General features: G+C 35.4%; 2 protein-coding genes across 4 annotated transcripts; one reads left to right on the top strand and one right to left on the bottom strand.

Moving 5' to 3' along the window:
* Nucleotides 1–187: 187 nt before the first annotated feature.
* On the top strand, nucleotides 188–8,106 carry LOC113496073 (RUS1 family protein C16orf58 homolog). Of its 3 annotated transcripts, none has more exons than XM_026875170.1 (10): nucleotides 188–272; nucleotides 476–606; nucleotides 724–882; nucleotides 1,176–1,314; nucleotides 1,452–1,609; nucleotides 4,900–5,041; nucleotides 5,368–5,576; nucleotides 5,670–5,926; nucleotides 6,138–6,339; nucleotides 6,721–8,106. In XM_026875170.1, exons 2-10 carry the CDS (start codon nucleotides 522–524, stop codon nucleotides 7,068–7,070), a joined length of 1,701 nt encoding a protein of 566 aa, XP_026730971.1. In that variant the 5' UTR covers nucleotides 188–272; nucleotides 476–521; the 3' UTR covers nucleotides 7,071–8,106. The 3 variants fall into 3 exon arrangements, with proteins under 3 accessions (XP_026730971.1, XP_026730970.1, XP_026730973.1); XM_026875169.1 differs by having other exon boundaries at nucleotides 213–387; XM_026875172.1 differs by having other exon boundaries at nucleotides 213–387; nucleotides 455–606.
* On the bottom strand, nucleotides 8,042–19,891 carry LOC113496076 (probable citrate synthase 2, mitochondrial). Its single transcript, XM_026875175.1, has 9 exons — nucleotides 19,766–19,891; nucleotides 13,852–14,013; nucleotides 13,213–13,442; nucleotides 12,600–12,756; nucleotides 12,170–12,369; nucleotides 10,702–10,834; nucleotides 9,693–9,838; nucleotides 9,441–9,603; nucleotides 8,042–9,352 (listed from the first exon to the last, which is right to left on the bottom strand). The coding sequence occupies exons 1-9, from the start codon at nucleotides 19,808–19,810 to the stop codon at nucleotides 9,191–9,193; spliced, it is 1,398 nt and encodes a 465-aa protein (XP_026730976.1). The 5' UTR covers nucleotides 19,811–19,891; the 3' UTR covers nucleotides 8,042–9,190.
* Between the last annotated feature and the right edge of the window lie 99 nt (nucleotides 19,892–19,990).

Below are 19,990 nucleotides of genomic sequence, written 5' to 3'. Positions count from 1 at the left end.
TCAATCTACGTATATATATTGATGGCAATTATTGGAAATATTAGGATTTATTGAACAATTTCGTAAATATAAAGCTATACTCAAAGATAGATTTCGACTTACCTGTTACTTTTACCTACCCTTTTTTGCAGATTTTAGGTGAACTTCTGGAGTAACGTATCTGGGAATAGTCTGTATTGTTGTCAGTTTGAAGTTTGGTCTTTGAAGTTTCAATGTTTCGTATTCGGTATTTGTCAATAAAGCGTCATCAGTCTCGATCGGTTTGCCGGGAGGTAATAATTTTATTATTTAATAAACAACGATTTTCTGCGGTTCAGGGTGTAACAATCGTCTGACGACGCTCTTCCCATTCAATAGAAATACTTCTATGCAGCAATCATTTTCAAAGTAATTATGTAAAAAATAATTTGCTTAGAACTCGTCAATAAATTGTACCTCATTTTATACTTCTAAGCATATTTTATTACGTTTACAGAAGCTGATAACATATATACCTTCGTTGATTTTTATTGTAAGTCATAATGTTTACCATTCACGACGGTGAAATTGTATGTAAAGAGAAATATGGATCGTCTACTAGACAGCGGTTATACGTTAGACCTCCAGGTAACTTTTTCAGTCTGTTGAAATTAATCATTAAAGTTTTTATTAAGGCTAACAAACAATATTTTGAGAAAGACCAAAAAGTTTTTTTCTCAGCAACCCTTTCAATATTTTTTTCAGAACAAGCTAATATGGTAGTTTTGGATGAATCAAAGGCTGATGAATATACCTTATTCAAAAGAATATTCTTACCTCATGGTTATCCTGATAGTGTGAGCAGTGACTATATTACCTACCAAATCTGGGACACAGCACAAGCATTTTGTAGCACTATAACTGGTAAGTATTGGGGGAAATAGAGGCTCAAGTCTCATAAGTATCCAAGTTAAACTAAAAGTATTGAAGTAAAATGTAAGTAAGTAGTTTAAGTTGCGTACCCTCAGTTTAAAATACAGCAACTACTGAGGAAAAAATATCATAAGAGTTCTCTAGTTGTTGTTATACCATGGCATTTAGTACATATATTTTTATGTTATTTTTTGCTTGTGTCTATATCACATATTCTTAAAGTGAAATATTTTTGTGTATATGTGTACTTGTACATAATTCATTTCTGTTATAATATCTTCTAGGTATACTTGCAACGCAGGAGGTTCTGCGTGGTGTAGGTGTTGGTGATACTACTGCCACTCCACTGGCTGCTACTGTGACTTGGGTCCTTAAAGATGGTTGTGGACACATTGGAAAGATTATATTTGCATACAGCCATGGGTAAATCCTAATAACAATTTTCTTAATCCTATTATACTACTGTTGAACCTACTATCTGATGTTACCAAATACATATTTTTTTTTTGTTTTGCTTACTCTCATTCATAGTAAATAATATATGTAATTAATCTTTACAGAGTTTACCTGGATGCATACAGTAAAAAGTGGAGGTTGTATGCAGACACTTTGAATGATGCTGCAATGTGCATAGAGTTAGCCCTTCCAGTTTTTAAAAACTACACCACAATTGTATTATGTGTCAGCACAATGATGAAAGCTATTGTTGGAGTTGCAGGTCAGTGCAAAAAAGGGAGATCTTTTAAAGTTGTAGTGTTTAGATGTGCTATTGAAATTGTTTCATAGAGATTTTATTGCTGCTCTGCTAGTGTAACAGTATCTGCTTCATTAGCAGTCCAAGCCTGTGATTAGGGTAAAAGTAGACATTCTTAAGAATAAAAACAATAAAAAACATAATAATAAAAATAGCCAAGAGCCTCAATCAACATCTTCGGAGGCTCTCGTTGGGCGTCTGGGTCAAGGGTTTGATTCAGAAAGCGGTACTTCTGGACACGGCGCCCATCGTGAGGAGGTTCCTCTCTCTGGAGCCCTGACCACCGGCAGCTTGGGCCCTGTTCCCGTTGCCGGTTGGACACTATCTATATATATAAAAATGAAATGCTGTTCGTTAGTCTCACTAAAACTCGAAAACGGCTGAACCGATTTGGCTTCTTTTAGTCTTGAAGTATTCGTAAAAGTCCAGGGAAGGTTTAAACGGTGAGAAAATTCGAAAAAAAATGCGGAAAAGGCGAAAAATAACAAATTTAATTTACTAAGGTAAAGGCACCATATTTCGATATTGTAAAAAAAACGGTCTTATCAAAGCAAGGTCTTATTTAATTAATAATTTAGATGTTTTTTTAATAATTTATGTACACACACAAATAGTCTTACAATTAATGATGGCTTTAGTATGTGTAGGTTTTCTAATAATCGCTCAGTTTAAGGCTAGCAGCTACTTGAATGCATGTTTCATACTAAATTTGCTAAATAGTGTTTAAGATGATAGTTTTATATTGTGTGAGTTTTTGTTTAGTTAAAAATATTATGAGGTTTATATTTTTTATCGAAAACACTTAACTCTTGAGTATTTCTTCACGAATTGAGGAGAAAATTAAGTTTTTAAATACCGAGCCTTTTTAAATACTAAGATTGATTTAAAATCCAAAGACAATAAAGAGATTTGCCTTTCTGTTTCCTAAATATTTTTTACACTCAGAATTAGGAACAAAATGCATTGGAATTAGAATTTTTAAATCGGAATAAGGTGCCTCAGACTTTTTTACATTTTACATTATTTATCATTTTTTATCTTTTATACAGTCAATCTGTGAGTATATTTCAAAATGAAGATAAATAACACTGCTAATAAAAATTGCAAACAGAAAGGTATATTAAACACTCAATTTATGTTCTTTTAAGTTATAATGAAAACACCGCGGAATTAGGTGCCTTTACCTTACTTTCCTGTCAAACATTTGACATATTTTGATGTCTGTCATAGTTTGAAAAGTAAATAATAATAAAGTAAAAGAAGTCTTTATTGTTTTATATATTGTCATAAAACCTACGTAGTAGCCAGCGGACCAGTCACTTACATTTTACTTGATCAGACTACTTCGCAATAAAACTATAACCATGACTAAAAAAAGGTAAATATTTCCCAACGTTTCAAAGGGATCATAAGGAGGATCATAAGGTGCCAAGAATCTATCGAAGAGCGTCAGGAGAGAGTTGATGCTGTTTGGGAACATCAGGCTGCAACTCGCTCCGTAGCGTTAATTGCGTTTCATATCTCAGCGTATCTACGCATCTGCTTCTAGATCTCTAGAGGCAAGTGCAGAACATGCGCGACAGTCCGCTGATCGTGAACGTCACGCATTGTATCGCGAGTCGGAGACGTTTATTGATAGAAAATTAAATTATGCTTGAGTTCTCAGCAAATTTGCATATCTACTAATAAGTCTTTTGAAATAAGTGATGAACGTGATGGTCAATAGTTTGACCGAGATAAACATAAATTTTACCAAAAACTCACACACTAAAATATTCATAATCAATTAGAAAATCAGAAAGAAAGAATAACTGGAGAACGGCATTAAGAGACAGAAAAAGAGCGCAACGAACATTTGAATTCTGATCGCCTTCGACATTCTTTGAACAATATCGAAATCATCTGACATAACGTATCGGATGTGTCTCAAAATCTTGCCGCAAGGCATGGCGGCCTTTCTTAGGTTGATAAGGAACGGAGTGAATTTTCCTATACTCCTACGATTGACTGCGCTACAGATTCCGACATTAGATATGGTTCGGTATATATTATGAAGGTGTTAAATGGCAAAAAGAAACAAACGGTATGTTCTTCTCAGTTGGGAAAGTACGTATTGAAATATTAAAAAATCCTTCAGAAATATTAAGACTGCTAAGCGGTGACAAGTTTACCACCTTATTGGTCATGATTGCCTAAAAATTAACCAAAGGTTTTACAAATATATTTCGTATCGAATTATCATGACCAGAAACAACACGAGAAAATGACCCACCGGCTCATATTTCTGACCGGCAGAAGCACGCGATCGGTGAGTAATGGATTGAAACACTCTACCATCATCTTGAGGACTTGCTGCCACGTCCCCACGCTATTAGACGACTTTGTTTGGGTATATACAGTGTGTATGAAAAACCCCGTCCAATTTTTGAAGGAAAAGTGACTTGCCAGAGATGCAAAAAAAAAATAACACGAATCTTTTACTAATAGAACATCTATTAGTAAAAGAATTTTCGAAATCGGTTCAGCATATGTTGAGATTATCCCCCCAATGTCACAGGCTCACAAATTTTACCTCTTTATGATATTATTTAAAAAGCATTCCTTAAGTTTAATTTTTCCTATATGCACGCACATAACCTACACATACCTACTTATATTATAAATCTGAAGAGTTTGCCACGCTTGAACGCCCTAATCTCAGAAACTACTGAGCGGTATGAAAAAAATATTTCAGTGTTAGTCCATTAACTCAGGAAGGCAATAGGATATATATCTACTATCAATCTATGATTAATAGGAGCAGATCAGTAATGAAATATGTTACAACTAAGGGCAGAAACGCAAAAAACTAATCCGATTAAAAAAAATCCTAAGTTATATTTTCTAACCACGCAGACGAAGTCGCGGGTAACAGCTAGTTAGTTAGCACTTATAAACACAGCTGTAGACAGACACAAATATGTGTTGAAATTCATTTCACATTAAAGTGCCTGTGATGCACATGCTAATGATACATTATTCCTTTGGGTGTGCACTTTATATCTCTAAAGTCAGTCTTATGAGAACTCTGCCAGACTATATTTACGTTATGTTTTGTGAGCCCAATTCAACATGTGCTGTTATTTCTATGTTTCGGAAATAGACGCGTACTTTTGAGTGGGGTGATAAGATATTATTATATGAATTGGATAATAACATGATTTAGCTTATTCATATCCTTTTTTATAGTTTTTTTTTTATTAATTATTATACAGGGGGCGCTACTAGGTCAGCCATGACACAGCATCACGCAATAAGAGGAAACCTGGCCGATGTCTCAGCAAAAGATTCGGCACAAGAGACAGCTGTCAATCTTATTGCTTCCATTGCTGCACTATTGATTATCTCCGTTTTTGGGTACTTGTTTTTCTATTCATCGTAATTGATAACCAATCATTGTTGTGTATTAATCCTTTAAGTGAACAAGGCAATGCTTTAAGTCTTGCTGACATCAATTAATATTTTCTTTTAATCTTTACATTAAGCATCTGTGACTATGATTTCGCCAGCTCACGTAAATACGGCCTTCTAGATTGTGAATGTTTACATGAAAATCTAAGTAAGCCCAGACAGATTTAAATGGGAGTTCTTCGTCGTACTTACGGCCAGGCTTGACGAGGCAATCAATTTACTTTCGACCTTTTTAGATTAAAAAAACTAATCAAGCGTAATTCTGTTTTCAGGAATTCCCTCGCAATATTTATTACAATGATAATGCTTCATATAACATTTAATTATTTAGCTGTGAGAGCTGTCTGTTTGAGAACATTTAATGAACCAAGATTTCTACAAATTATCGAAACATATTTAAAAGACGAAGTTATAGCTAACCCGTGTCGCGTTAACCAAAACGAACCGATAATATTGTATCACTTGGGACCGATTGTTTTAGGTTGGTTTAACTTTTGTCTTCTTTTAACGATAATTACTATTTGGTCAGACAAGGTTTACTAAATTTCATTCATAATTCAAACTACAATTTCAGATAAAAAGTTATGTGGATTCTCTATAAAAATGGGACACTCGATAAAAAAAATTATAAAGAGACATCCGAGGGCGCAGTATATCAAAACCGTGCAAGACATTTACAGAATGAAGAAATACATTTTACTGCCGTATATGCAGTCGCGTAAGATTTACGTGATTCTGCGCGACTCTGCGACTATTAACGACGTGCTCTGTGCTTATTTTCACGCCGTGCTGTTCGGCATATCAATCTGCGCCATCAATGACTATTCCCTGGTATTGCCATAATTCAGAACTGTATTCAAATATTTAAATGTTTCAGATTTTCTCAATTAATAATTAAAGTAACTGCGCGCAATATAATGCTTGCAAGTCTCGTCTACAGAAATAAGCTAAAAATGATTTCTACCTTATTTCTGTATACAAGTTGAAATTGCGTATTAAATTTAATTTATTAATCGTCGAATAATTTAAATTATAATTTCAGCCAATTTACAGAAACAGTGAATCTTCAGAAAGACCATTTTCACAAATTTGTCGCACTTTGCACCACGCCGCGTGGACCAAGGAGCCCATGCAGCAAGCAGTTGGCAAATTCACTCATGAACCTACTTCAGATCTCATGATGTTTTTGAACGATATCGTAGAAAAGGAATGGGTAGTTTTGTCTGAAGGGTTGAAACAAACAGGTGAGCCTACATACTACACATAAATATGAACATACTGACTTCAACATGACTGGTAGCATGGACTAGTGCTGGACTAGCCAAAAAATTAATGCAGAATTTCCCTATATTGGTATACACTGAAGGGGACCGTTGTAGTCAAATAAATATTCACTATTGGGAATAACTGCCAAAAGTTATAAATATTATGTCACATTTCATACCCCAACTTTTTACTAAACTCCACGGTGAATTCTCTCAAGTCACTGTACACTTATACTGTATAAAAAAGGTTTATCCAGATGTCCAGTCTGATATCCAAACAAATTAATTGTTTCTTACTAGAGGGCTACACGTGTGCAATATGAATACGGAATTAATCTTTTAATTATTGTGCCGACACAGGTTGGGATCTCACAAAACATCTACTCGTGATTGATGAATGGCGTATATGTACGTCCACCATTGTGGCTAAACTAATATCTGAAGATACTGTTGCTGCACCTCGCATCAGTTCTAAATTGATAACTTTTCTTGATCTTCGTGGTAAGGCTTTGTCTGACAGTTCTCAAGACAAAGCTTACACGATTGAGCCCGAAAAGCAAGCTACAACGGAACCGATAAATTCCAGTACCGAAGGCGAAGATAGTTCAGGATACGTACCGATTGAACCGACAAACACGTCAGCAATCCCCGAGCATAAATCTACAGATAAAACCAATAAACCTGAAATACAAGACGATTCGACGGATTAACTTTAGACAACATTTTGAATGTGTATACATAGGAAAATTAAAACATGTGTTATACCAAATCTAACTTTATGTACAATTCTGTGGTGTGTTGTCTTAAAACATTGTCGTGTGCTGTATGTGTCTATCAATTATATCATATTAATCATTTTCGTCCATGCTAAAGTGTAAAAAAATATTTATTTATTTTGAGAAGATTTACCTAAATGTAAGAAAGTAATTACTGTCCCTAACTGCTGGATCATTTAACTTTTAAATAACAGATATTACTATACAAAAAAACTTGTTCTCTGAAGTATACAAAATGGTTTATTACTGTAACTTGTGCAATTAATTTACATTCCTAAGGCATTAGTATATTGCCGTAACCTAATCAGACTAAAGACTGATTTATACGTTAAATAAGTGAATGTGTATAAATAAAAATCTTTATTGTATACTTAGTTACTTTATTACTAAGAAAAAAAACCTTGTCCCATACAAAAAAAATCTTCAGTTTTCTCTGAGTTCCCTCAATCTGTCAAAATAGAACATAATTATGTTATTTATGTGGTATAGATTAAAAAAAAGTCCATGTACTTACTGTAACTGGGTCAATGTGTTATCGGTATAATTTATTGCAAGGCAAAAATATATCGACTACTAATGGAAGAATAAAACATAATAGTTTTGTTAACCTAGATCGTTATAAAAACGACTTCGACTGTAAAACACGGTATAGTTGACAAGACTTAAATCTTAACAGGTAAATGCCCTTTTTTTTATGGAGTTCATAGTATCGTTTATCAAGTTTATGTTTAAGGTTAATTTTGGTAACTATAAAATTATGTAAATCAATTCGTTATTTTACGTGACGACGCTTCATCATAAAGTTAAAACATTAAAATTTTATGAGGATAAATTGGTATATACAGATAGGGATTACCAGGAAAGCGTGAAGGAAAAGAAAATTTGGAAAAATTAAAACTCAAGTATATTACTACACCATACCACTTTATTTTAGTATTGTCAAATATTGGATCGTTTCGTATTGGTAAAACATGACAACATGGCGTCGCAACGCCATTACATTATCACCAACTTGTTCAGTAGACAATCAAACGTTAATTTTGTAACATAATAATTTAGAAGTAATAACCATTGGTATTGCGTCAACAAGACACACCGAACCGAAACAATGCGAAGGATTTATGCGACATGATTGCTAATATGTCTATGATTTATGTAAATATTCGCGTTAGCGTTTAGCTTTGTATATCAATTATACGATCTCTTGCATGCATCTACATTACACTCGTAAATACTTTGGTAAATTGTAGTGACAGTAAAACTATAAAGGTTGATTTAAAATTAAAAACAAAGGAATAATTGCAGCATGTAAAAATAATTAACTCAGTATCTCTTATACCAAAATTATTTATCCCGCCTAAGTACCTACGAGACCAACCAAATTTAAATCCATTCATAATTGACTTATGATTGAACCTAAGTACAATACTGAGTAAGCTGCTAAATTTTGGGGTTCTAATGCAAATGATTTATAAATATTACGACAGAATGGATATCGCATTGACCTAAGAAAACAGTATGCACAGCATACTGCGTATTCACTATTAAAGTTTCTACGTAAAACGACCTAAGTGACCAACCACTATAACCAGTTCGTACTCTGGCAGCTACGTGGATTTTACAATTGAGACACACCACCGCAAAGTCAATTTCAAAACCATATTTACATATTACAAGAAATAAGATACAACAAATTAGATATATCAATTACAATAATATACAGAAAATAGTATCAAACAATATTCTCATCACAGAAATAAGTACTCAGTGGTATAATGATTGACTATATAAATTACAATATACTCAACAAAAATAATAAAAAAACAACGCAAATAAAAATGCATTACTTACTCTTACTACTATGATGGACAATAAACTAAGAGTAATGATTAATTTTGGTAGAAAACATTTGATAAAATATCACTACAAAAATTGACTATTGGTGTTACGTGTGAATCAAACTCGGTAAGTTCGTTCAGGGTTCGCGTTAACTACCTGATGCACGTATTACGATCTAGCCTGAACGAATTGGTTTATTTTGTTCGGTTTTATTTTTACTTGGACAGCTGCTTGATCAGCATGTCGGTGCTGAGGGACTTGGGCCGCTCGATGGGGAGGCCGAGCGCGCGCGACCAGATCATTTGAGCGAGCACGCCGAGGGCGCGGGACACGCCGAACATCACTGTGTAGTAGTTCATCTCCTTCAGTCCGTAATACTGCAAACACACAACACATCAAAATAGTATAAACCCCACCGATGAAAAAAGAAACCAAAGAAATACAATTAAGTTATAACTTAGTTACCTGTAAGAGGACACCAGAGTGTGAGTCCACATTGGGCCAGGGGTTCTTGACCTTGCCGAGCTCTGTTAGGATCGGGGGTACAACTTTGTAGATAGCGGCGACCAGCTTGAACAGGGGGTCGTTTGGCAAATGCTTCAGTGCAAATTCACGCTGGCACGTGTACCTTTAAAATCACGAACGTAATTATAACACAAGTCAAAAATAAATTACAAGATAGATTACGTACGTTTGAATAAAAAGTGTTTTCCTTACCTGGGGTCAGTCTTTCTCAATACAGCGTGACCGTAGCCGGGAACGACCTGGCCAGACTTCAGGGTCTTCCAGATGAACTCTTTGAGTCCCTCCTCGGTGAAGTTGTCGCCGACTTGTTTGCGCAGTTTCTCTAACCAGACCAGCACCTAAACAAATTTAAAAGATTATTAAATTAAAAGCAAAGAGATATATCGAACTAATAATACAAACATTTTAGTTTAAAGATAGATCTGTCCGTTACTCTTTACTAACTTCCGACTTAATTAAATTTAGCGCACAGATACCCGTGCCAATTGGTGGCATTGTATGTCTTCGCAGGAACATCCCAATTTATAAACGATAACGAATTCTGTGGGACCAAACCAGCGTAGAGTCAAAATAGGGAGAAGTATAATATACAATTGTTACGAAAGATCTGTTAAGAATACTAAGTCGACCTACGATACTAAGACATACTCGGTCGGACTCGGTCACAAGTATGTGTCTTACTTGCGTACAAAGCGACCTGTACCGTATGTCGGAGCACTAACGTAAAGTATTGTGTCATAGCTACATTTGTTTTCTAAATTATTTATGGAAATAACAAATCATCGCCTCCGATGTCCACTAGGAAGCAGGATGAACGTAACATGCATGACTAATTCCCTCTACACTTAGAATCTTCACGTGGGATCGATCTGATAACGACGAATAGCCATCATACACCTAATCATAACCATGATATTATCGTAATGTAACCGTTTTGAAGGATTTAAAGTCATGTCATCCTTGTAGAGACAATGACTATATTATCAGCCAGCCGCGGTTATCCGCACATGTGTCTGTATAAATTGTAGTTTGCATCAAACTTGAGATATAATACTGTAGCGAATCAGTTTCATACTTTCAATGTCTAGTTTTAAATTATTCTCACAAAGATTGTAAAGAATCTTTGTTTCATGCCGAATAAAACTGTACAAATTTACTTGTACTGGAGAAATCCTGGAATTGGAAAATAGGGAATACGTACTTCCTGGTTAGCCAGTCCGTGGAGGGGACCGGCGAGACCGTTAAGGCCAGCGGCGAACGACAGGTAGGGGTCGCTGAGAGCGGAGCCCACCAAGTGCGTGGTGTGTGCGGACACGTTGCCTCCCTCGTGGTCACTGCGCAAACAATACTAAAATATACCTCACGAAACTAACGAAAACTTTTCAATATAAATCTCAATTGAATTTGCCAATAGTTAAACCAAACGAATTTGCCAGAAATGTGTTGTTTGATTGCATAATAGTGTTACAATTGCAAACAGGGTATTACACAGAGTGGAAACAACATAAATGATTGCATGCATCTGGGTTGAAGTATACACAATACTTAAGGATAAGTGCTGTAGTAAGGTTAGTGATATCTACGGCTGTATTTTCAAATTTGTGATACCCTTTAAAGCGCCTTTCATTACTAACCAGCAATTTAAGAGAATATTCTTATACTGTATAGTTGTTTCTAATAAGCAACTGAAATTTTACTTATTCTGAAAAGAGTTTGGGCCACCAGTCTACTAATTCAAGTTTCGAGTAAATGTAGTAGTTTTTCATTAAATATATTTAATAAGCTTTATATTGAGTGACACGGGGGTTTTAGAATACGATGCTGAGCTTGAACGATTTTAAACTAATAATTTAGTAAAAACTATTTAATCGCGTAGCTGTACCCGAGACAAGTCCCCATTTATAATATGATATCGAAACCGTAATTATAAAGTAAGACAATCGTGTTCATGTTACAAGCACAGCAAATTACTAGTGTTAGGTGGTAGTTACATACGTGCACATAAATGAGCGTTTATTTGCTAAGCTGAAACATGACAACAGCGTTGATGACACAAACATAATAAGACATAATCTCGCAGAGCTGTTAATCTTGAACAAACGTGCAAAGTTTAAGTATTAAGAACGTTTACACACCGCATACGAAATGCAAATAAAAATATAGAGAAGCGCAAAACTTAGCTATCTTCTGTCAAATATATTATGTGATATCTAATACCTATCAGATCCGCTCGTATGTGGTGTTCATTTATTATTCATTGTACACACATGTTATTGACACATTGCTAAGCTGATAGTATTGTTTATAAAAGTATCTGAAGTTAAACGCAGGGGTTAGCATGCACAAAAATTCGCACCTGGCAGTTACATTCGCATAATTTACATCTTATTAGGATTGTGGCTCTAAATATATGTTTAGGATGTTAACGGCAAGTTCTTCCAATAATGTTTATGCTACATGAATATAGCCTTAAAATACTACCACTATTACTTAGCGTGTTACAATATTGGAAAACAATTGATTCTAAAATAAGGTTAAGGACTAGAACGTTACGTAATAACACAATTCAAGCAAATATCGTTTGGTTTTATCTTGGCAACGAAAGTAAAGTATTCTCAGAAAGTACTTATGTAAATATTTTTATAGTTACATAAGTGTGACGCACGTACCTGTGGATCGTGAGGTAGAGACGCATGAGCTCTGTGAACTGCGGGTCGTCGAAGCCGAGCATGGTGCAGTAGTTGGCGGACCAGTCCTTGTTGTCGTCGATGGCGCCGATGCCCTTGCCGTCGCGGTAGGTGTTGCGGTAGATGGTGGCCGCGATCACCGGCAGCTTGGCGATCAGGTTCATTGTGTCCTCGTAAACGTACTGTTACCGAGACCATTCCCATTATTTTAGTATAAATCATAGAAAATATCGTCTACTAACAATCACATAAAAACCTAGTGGAATTTTTGGGATAAGTACAGCTGATAAAGATAGATGTAGATAAATAATTTTACAACCGTCATTACCTTTTTATCAGTCATATCAGTTGCGTAAATGAGGCAGTGCGCAACTTTAAAATAGGTTTGTATGTTTTACGGGTGTTTGCTCACCTCCCAGTACTTGGACTTGTGGACACCGTCTGAGTAGGCCTTCGCGAATGTGGACTCGCTGTTGAGAGCGGTGACGGCGGCCGAGAACTGTGACATGGGGTGAAGCTTGCTTGGCATGTTGTTCAGCATGGTAACGACGTGTGCTGGCAGCTCGGCCCTATGAAAAACATTTTATTACTTTCGTAAATGCTACCGGTACTACTACATATAAAGTTTCCTTAGACGTATTTAAGTTTTAAAACAAAACGTTATAGGCTTAATTAAGCCTGCTTAGCAACTACTAAGAAGTTGTCAAGGTCGGCGGAATTCACATTAGTTTGGCTTCGAAAATACTTATTTTTATATTCGAAAACCCTGCGTACCTGCTCATAGAATAGTGTCAAAGTATCGGATTTTTTACCAATTGATGCAAAGATTACGATTTATAACAAGTAACTGAATTTAAATCTTATCTTCCTTATAAAGACAAAGCGAGTAACAGCTACGATCAAGGTCAACAGCATGAGTCGCGAACGTTAACTATTTGAATAAGTACTGTGATTCAGAGACGAATGTATATTTTAAATTTCGACTAATGTCTATGTTGTGTAGGAGCATGGAAGATAGAACAAACCTTTGTGCCCATTCCTTGGACAAGGCTTTAACTTGAGCGTCGGTGGGGACTTCTCCGGTAACGAGGAGCCAGAAAAGACCTTCAGGCAGAGGCTCCTGGCCTCCCTTGGCCTTAGGAAGCGCCTTCTGGCATTCAGGAATGGACATACCGCGGAAACGGATGCCTTCCTCAGGGTCCAACACGGAGGTCTCCCAGACCAAACCCTTGATGCCACGCATACCACCGTACATCTAAGGGGGAAAACATAAAAGTTACTCAAATGAACCCCCTGTAAACGTGAAAACGTAAAAAAACCAAACCTTGACAAACACATTATCCGAATAAATTTCGGTTCCTCCATTCAAACGAGGTTCAACGACCGCCTGCTTGGATACTCTGTTACCTTGTTCGACAGGAGGGGCTCGTATAAGAATATTAAATAACGACGAATACGAATACAGGTAGTTTTACATTTTACGAAACAATGTCATTGAACTTGCTATTGAATGAGATAACCAAATTTATTAGACAACAAATTGAGGACAGTGTTGACATTGTAAACGGAAATAATTTAATTGGTTACGTCTTTGTATCTGTTATTAAATAAACGCGCCTTTATAGGGTCATCTTATCGCTAAGACAACACGTGTATTGACTTACCATGTCCACGGTGACCTCTCCGACCTTGGTGGCTCCATATTTCTTGCGGAACTCCCGAACCTTTTCTTGCTCTTTAGGGATTTTCTCCTGAAGCACGCTTTTGAGGTTGGTCGACTCCGCGCTCAGACCCCTCAGCAGAATCGATGCCGTCGGGCATACTTTCTGTTAGGGACAAAATATAAACGTTAACTCCGATTCGCTAATCCAAATGAATATTTAATACTTACTGAACAAACTACCTAATAAATTATAATTCCTGGATCGAAGTGCAACTTGTGTATTTGCCAGGTCGGGTTGCGGTAAACAACGAGAAATAAATATTATTGTTATTCCAACTAATATATTAGGATGTTTGCTCAAATATCTTTGGGTGTGTACTTTACACCATACTAGACGTTTCAAGGTGATCTCCTGTATGTATAATCATTAACCTCCATGCCAAGTCACGTTACCTACACCTAAAATCGAGTCCATTTTAAATATATTAATTACCTACCTGTTTAAAACAAGTAAGTTTTAATTTCCCGTTTCTATTATCTTAACACTAACAGTTGAAAACAGGCGAATATAAATTACTTGCGACAATTTAAGCAGCCAGGTACCTCATTACATATTTATAACTACATTAAGACTTGGATTCTTTACATTGTGTTGATTTAAATAACACATATTTGACTCTTTACCAAGTACTTTACGTATATGTGTAGCTACTTTCAAGTTTAAATATTAGAAATATAAGTAGTTGTTGACAACAGACGAACTTGTATTAAATGAGTTGCTATCATTAAAATAAACGATTAAATAAGATATCGAAGACTGATTGCGGTCAATCTGCGACAAATAAAGCAACTAGGAAGTGATTGTACATAAATAAAATCATCACTGCAATTATAGCGGCAGCGATTCAATCAATAGTACATTGGTGGGTCAGCGCGGGCCATAGTTTAACCTAATTGACATTATAAATCACATTACGTGCGTATCCCTTATCGTAAAGTGGATAACAACTAATACCGTGTCATATACAGTCTTCATCAATAACGTATTTTATAATGTTGATATAAAAAAACTATAGATGAACTAAGGTGTAATTTATCAGAAAAGAGGATGAATCAATATTCGTCAATGCTGTTAATTTGTTATTAAATTAAGATATCAACATTAGCCTCACTAAGCAATTAAGACAGATTAGCTAACTCAATCATCTAGCCTTTTGCTATTGCTAATTATAACTATTATTTTTTCTGATACCTGAGCCTGTGGCCAGTACTGCAATAGATATTAGTCGCGTGAATATTTCCAGATTATACGATGGTTGAACGCGAAGTTGTAAAAAAGACCCCGATTGTATTTGGTACAATCGAAACAATATATTAATTTGTCTTGTGGCGCTACTCTACGATCCGACATTCAAATGCTTGAAGCTACTGCCTGGCTGTTAGCAAGTAAGGCGCATCAGTTTTAATGACGAACATGACACCTGAGTGTGAGCATCCCCATTGTCGCATTCATAATCCACTACAGTTAACGAGGACACGGCGCATGCCCAGTGAGGTCAGTGGAAATAAGGCCGAACAGACGATTATGTAAAAACCCACGCCTGTTCGATTTTTCCTCGAAGAAACTAGCAGCTACAATTCAATGGTAAAAGGAAAATTAAATATTAAAACAAGACTAATAAAGAGAACAAGGTCTTTCTTACTTTGTACCGGATAAAGGATAAAAAGCCTTCTCAGATGTCTATTGAAATTGTCACAATAGATGCCTGCCCAAGTTTGTAGGAACGTCTTTTGTCTTTGCAAACAGTGCACAGAATTGCAATTCAAAACGATAATAAGAGGACCTCAATAAAAGAAGCATAAATATAAATTGGTATTACGGTAAAGACAGGTAAATGATTGCGCGTATTGAGCCCAAGACCATAAACGAGGACTAAGGACTGCTGAGTACAGAACCTCAAAATATGTTTTGGCCAATAAAATAACTTAAAACATTTCTCTGTATTACGAACTGAGATAAACTGTAGATCTTGCTTAGAATGTGTAAGATTTTGTTATGTTCTAACTTTTATAGACTAATAAAGTCGTTCCATATTGATTTGTTCTTTGTTAGAATGATATACGCGTGTCTGGAGAACTACTGAGGAAAATATGGCCATAAATAGTACGGTCAAATACAACGGCACAATTACACTATTAATATAAAGTGCTCGAACAAAAAATATAATATCTGGAGACACGCGTCTTATTTCTATAAAGTTTCCACCGTTTACGTCAAGGTCAATATTATAATAAAAATGGACACGGTAATAATGCAGGCCTTAGTACACATGCTAGATAAATAATGTGTTTTTATTGACTAGTTGCTATTAGTATATGAATATACCGAGTCTCTTTGCTTGGAAGAGTCCAAGCATCTTCAGCTGAATCACGTGTAATGGACATAATTTTATAATATGCTAGGTGGTCAGTTATGTAATGTCAACAAACAATTAATAAAGAAAAAGTTACAAGAAACCGGTTTCAGAGATTGCCTTATGATAGTGCTCGGTAATTGAAGGAGTTGACTGCAAAATAAAATTATAATACAACGATGCAAGTGTGACGCGTACCTATAATAAACTCGTTTGTCAATGAACTGTTCTTGCAATATTTATTGATGCTGTAAATAGGAAGATATATGAACGAAGTTTCATTCAGTTATGTTGTTTTCCTGTTTATTTTTAAAGCGAAAATGTTTAACATTTTAAATGACGTGGCCCACACTTTACGACAGGACGGTTTAAACTGTGGTACTTCCCCGATCCAAAGCTCAAGAGTTCTGGCCCAGTTTTGCTACTACCGCAGTGTTATATAGGTAGCGATTATAATACGAACATTATAATATCATACTGAGTTTTATTAATACATTGTTCTGCTTATTGAATTCAATGTTGGAGAAGTCGCTTTTCAGTCAAATGCTCATGCGAAATAATAATACTGTTTCGCGCGGTTTCATTAATATTATTTATGCAATTTAGGAATCTGTCTCCTTTGACGTATTTCAATTTTGAGATTCTTTCAAGTAAACAGTTCAGCAACCAAATAACAAAGTAAAGATCACTTTGAACAGACTTTTTGCTGAAATTGAACTCTGTTCCGGTTTTAGTGATTCCTGTTTCTTGTAGTAAGGAATTTGAAGCATTCGAGGTATTTTATTTAAAGCAAAAGTATTTTAGTACGTAAACAATGGTGAATCAATTGGCGCGTCACGCTAATTAAAATAAATTAAACCTCAGATAACAACTAAGAACTGTCGATAGAATCTGAAGGTCTCTTATTTCCAGTTTTCAATGTGAAAATGAAGTCATTAATTACAATGCTCTTAATATAAACAGCTAACTAATGAGATATTAGCAGTTTTATACTCTACTTTTTTCTTCCAATGCCATTCAATTTTCCTTTTTGCTTTATGGTGTTAAGACTTTCATCAGATACTCAGTAGTTTACGTAAAAAAAATAATTAAAACCCACACAACATTATCAGTGAAAAGTAAAATCACACTTTTCTTACTTTATACTTCACTTAAACGGTTGTTTTATCATTTCTTATCACATAATATACTCTGATATATTTTATTAAACAATCAGCAAAAGCAATGTTCACGTGATAACATCGCAGTGAGAAATATCGAGGCTTTATCTTACATCAAATGTATATTGTGCTATAACACTGCCTCTGTAGTAGATTTCATTAAATAAACAAAACCGTTGTTTTTGCCATACCATTAGAAGCCATAGCTCAGCGCAACCTTGAACGAGTGCGTCATAGAACGGCCGAGGTTCTTCAGTTTTATTTTAGATCCGCGTTACTTCCATGTGTTTAGTTTTCGATAATTCCCAAACACAATCAATATCTACGTTTTCTATATACGTTACATGCTAATTGTTAACTATACATGTAACATGTTGCTATTATAAACGTGAGCATTTGGGCGAGTGCCCGATGCCAGTGCGGGTTGACCTGCGTGGTTATCTTTAGAGTTGGGACATAGCAGAGGACACACATCGTGAATGTCATTGCGAGGATTTCTGTTACATAGTTTACTGATAACGGTATCACGGAACCACGATATGATACGTCGAAAGCCTGAGCTTAGCGCAGGATGCCGCAACACAGTCAAATTGTACAGTCGAGTCGCTAGACCGAATTCTACATATCGTTACGTAAAACTCTCGAGTGTAGAACAATAGTCATGTCACCTGACATTGTAAACTCAACTGCGGCTCCTGATTATGTCATGAATTTGTGAGCAGTTACTATACCGTATCTCGTACGAGGTGACGTGCGGCGCGTGTGCTCACTCAATGAGCGCGCTGTGATAACAATATATGAGTTAAAACTTTACTAATGTAGGAATATCATGCAACTAGGTTCACGTGATTGAGAGACTCAGAAGCGCGCGTTCTGCAGAGCGAGTGACATCGCTTATCACGCCAACAAGCGCCACCGTGCGTGACACTGACATAGATTGACCAAGGCCATTGCCACTGCCACATACTTTGTGCAAATCTCACATGACCAGATCTTTCCATAAAAGATCAATCATTGCAGTTAACAGGTATAGTCTAATACAATGTGTCATATTTATATATTGTCTCAAGATAAGATTAAGATAAAATGTATTTGTACAATATATGAACATTGCAACAGGTTATATTATAAATGTAGCAAGCCTATTATATAATTGGTTATGAAAGAAAGAAAGAAGAAGTTATGATGGAGATATCCCATTTTAAACTTTTATTTATTGTTTTAAGGCTTGTAAACCATTGCATTGGCAATTAAAAATATCTAAGTCAAGGCCAAAGAAAAATACAAAAAGTCTTTAATGGTTATAAATTAAATATGATTTAAGATGCCTAGGATTGTGGTGTCATTCATTATGACTGTTAATTAATAAAAAAGTCGTTTTTGCATTTGAAAAGATCATTTAATTGGTAGTTAGACTGGAATTGAATAGTGACTTTACCAGTTAAATTTATTCTAATACCAATTAATAAACTGTGTTTATAACAGTCTCCCTTTATTACATGACAAAGGTTACTTTAACAACCAACTTAAATTTCAATACAAGGAAATAACAAAATAGTTATTTTAATATAACAAGTACTAAACAATATATAGAACTTGAATAGAAGATAATGAATCTTAACCATTGTGCATTAAACTTTATTACTAGATGGACCAGAAAATTAGAAATAATATATGTAATAAGACATGAATGCCTCAAAAAAAGTTCACAGTTTCAATTAAGTAGGTAAGTACACAATGATTTCCAACATACATACTATGCATATTCATAAATCTGGGCCTAAAATGGTGGAAACTATTAGACTCACATATTAGGTCACACAAGATATTTTAACTTTTGGGCGCTTCGTCATTTCGAGACGCTAAATAAGCGTCATTTTTTTGTGACCTCAAGGCTCAACGTCTTTAAAGGTGTACCAAAATCGAGCATTCATTAGTGCTCCTTTCAACACAGAAGTTATAGAGTTGAATAGTTTCATGAAAACGAGAGTAATATATCATATGGCTAATTATAACGCTCTTAATTATTTAAATATATAGTCTGGGATTTCCCGCTGTAAATCGGCATGCTCTTGGCCGTACACCGGTACGTTTCAATATCGATAAATTATATTAATACGTTTATATCGTAAGTTTATTAGAAACGATTCAACGAGATACTTGCTATCTCGATGCATTGCATCTGCAATTATTCCCAAAATAGTTTTTATTCACATTACATAACTTCGAACCCAAAATGTGGGCAAGAAGGTTATAAAAAGTACACAAGAAATATCTCAGAGCATGAATGGAAAGTATTATCAATTAGAAGGTTTGTTTATTATATTAATTATATATTTACCTGCGCTTCTACTAATCTGCTTGATGTAATCCTGAATAGAGCCATTTTTCAAACCCACCGAGCGCTTACTACCACACACAACTACACCTTGCTCGCGATCGATCGCATTCGCAAGTGGAATGTTGGCTGACTTGGCTTTAAAACCCTCCCGCTAGGTTTGTGAGCTGTCATTTAATTAGTAAGATTAGTGTGGTCATTGTAGTTTTAAACTATGAACACGTCAAA

This window comes from Trichoplusia ni, chromosome 7, assembly GCF_003590095.1.
Source record: "Trichoplusia ni isolate ovarian cell line Hi5 chromosome 7, tn1, whole genome shotgun sequence".
Taxonomy (NCBI): domain Eukaryota; kingdom Metazoa; phylum Arthropoda; class Insecta; order Lepidoptera; family Noctuidae; genus Trichoplusia; species Trichoplusia ni.
This window is presented reverse-complemented; position numbering and strand designations above follow the sequence as displayed.

What these genes read in the sequence shown, in the direction of transcription:
- LOC113496073 (XM_026875170.1), top strand. Translation starts at nt 522, where the DNA reads ATGTTTACCATTCACGACGGTGAAATTGTATGTAAAGAGAAATATGGA. An exon ending in GTTATACGTTAGACCTCCAG is followed by an intron (nt 607 to 723) that starts GTAACTTTTTCA and finishes TATTTTTTTCAG; the next exon opens with AACAAGCTAATATGGTAGTT. An exon ending in TTGATTATCTCCGTTTTTGG is followed by an intron (nt 5,042 to 5,367) that starts GTACTTGTTTTT and finishes TTCTGTTTTCAG; the next exon opens with GAATTCCCTCGCAATATTTA.
- LOC113496076 (XM_026875175.1), bottom strand. Translation starts at nt 19,810, where the DNA reads ATGGCTCTATTCAGGATTACATCAAGCAGATTAGTAGAAGCGCAG. An exon ending in GCAGATTAGTAGAAGCGCAG is followed by an intron (nt 14,014 to 19,765) that starts GTAAATATATAA and finishes TGTCCCTAACAG; the next exon opens with AAAGTATGCCCGACGGCATC. An exon ending in ACAAGTCCAAGTACTGGGAG is followed by an intron (nt 12,370 to 12,599) that starts GTGAGCAAACAC and finishes TCTCGGTAACAG; the next exon opens with TACGTTTACGAGGACACAAT.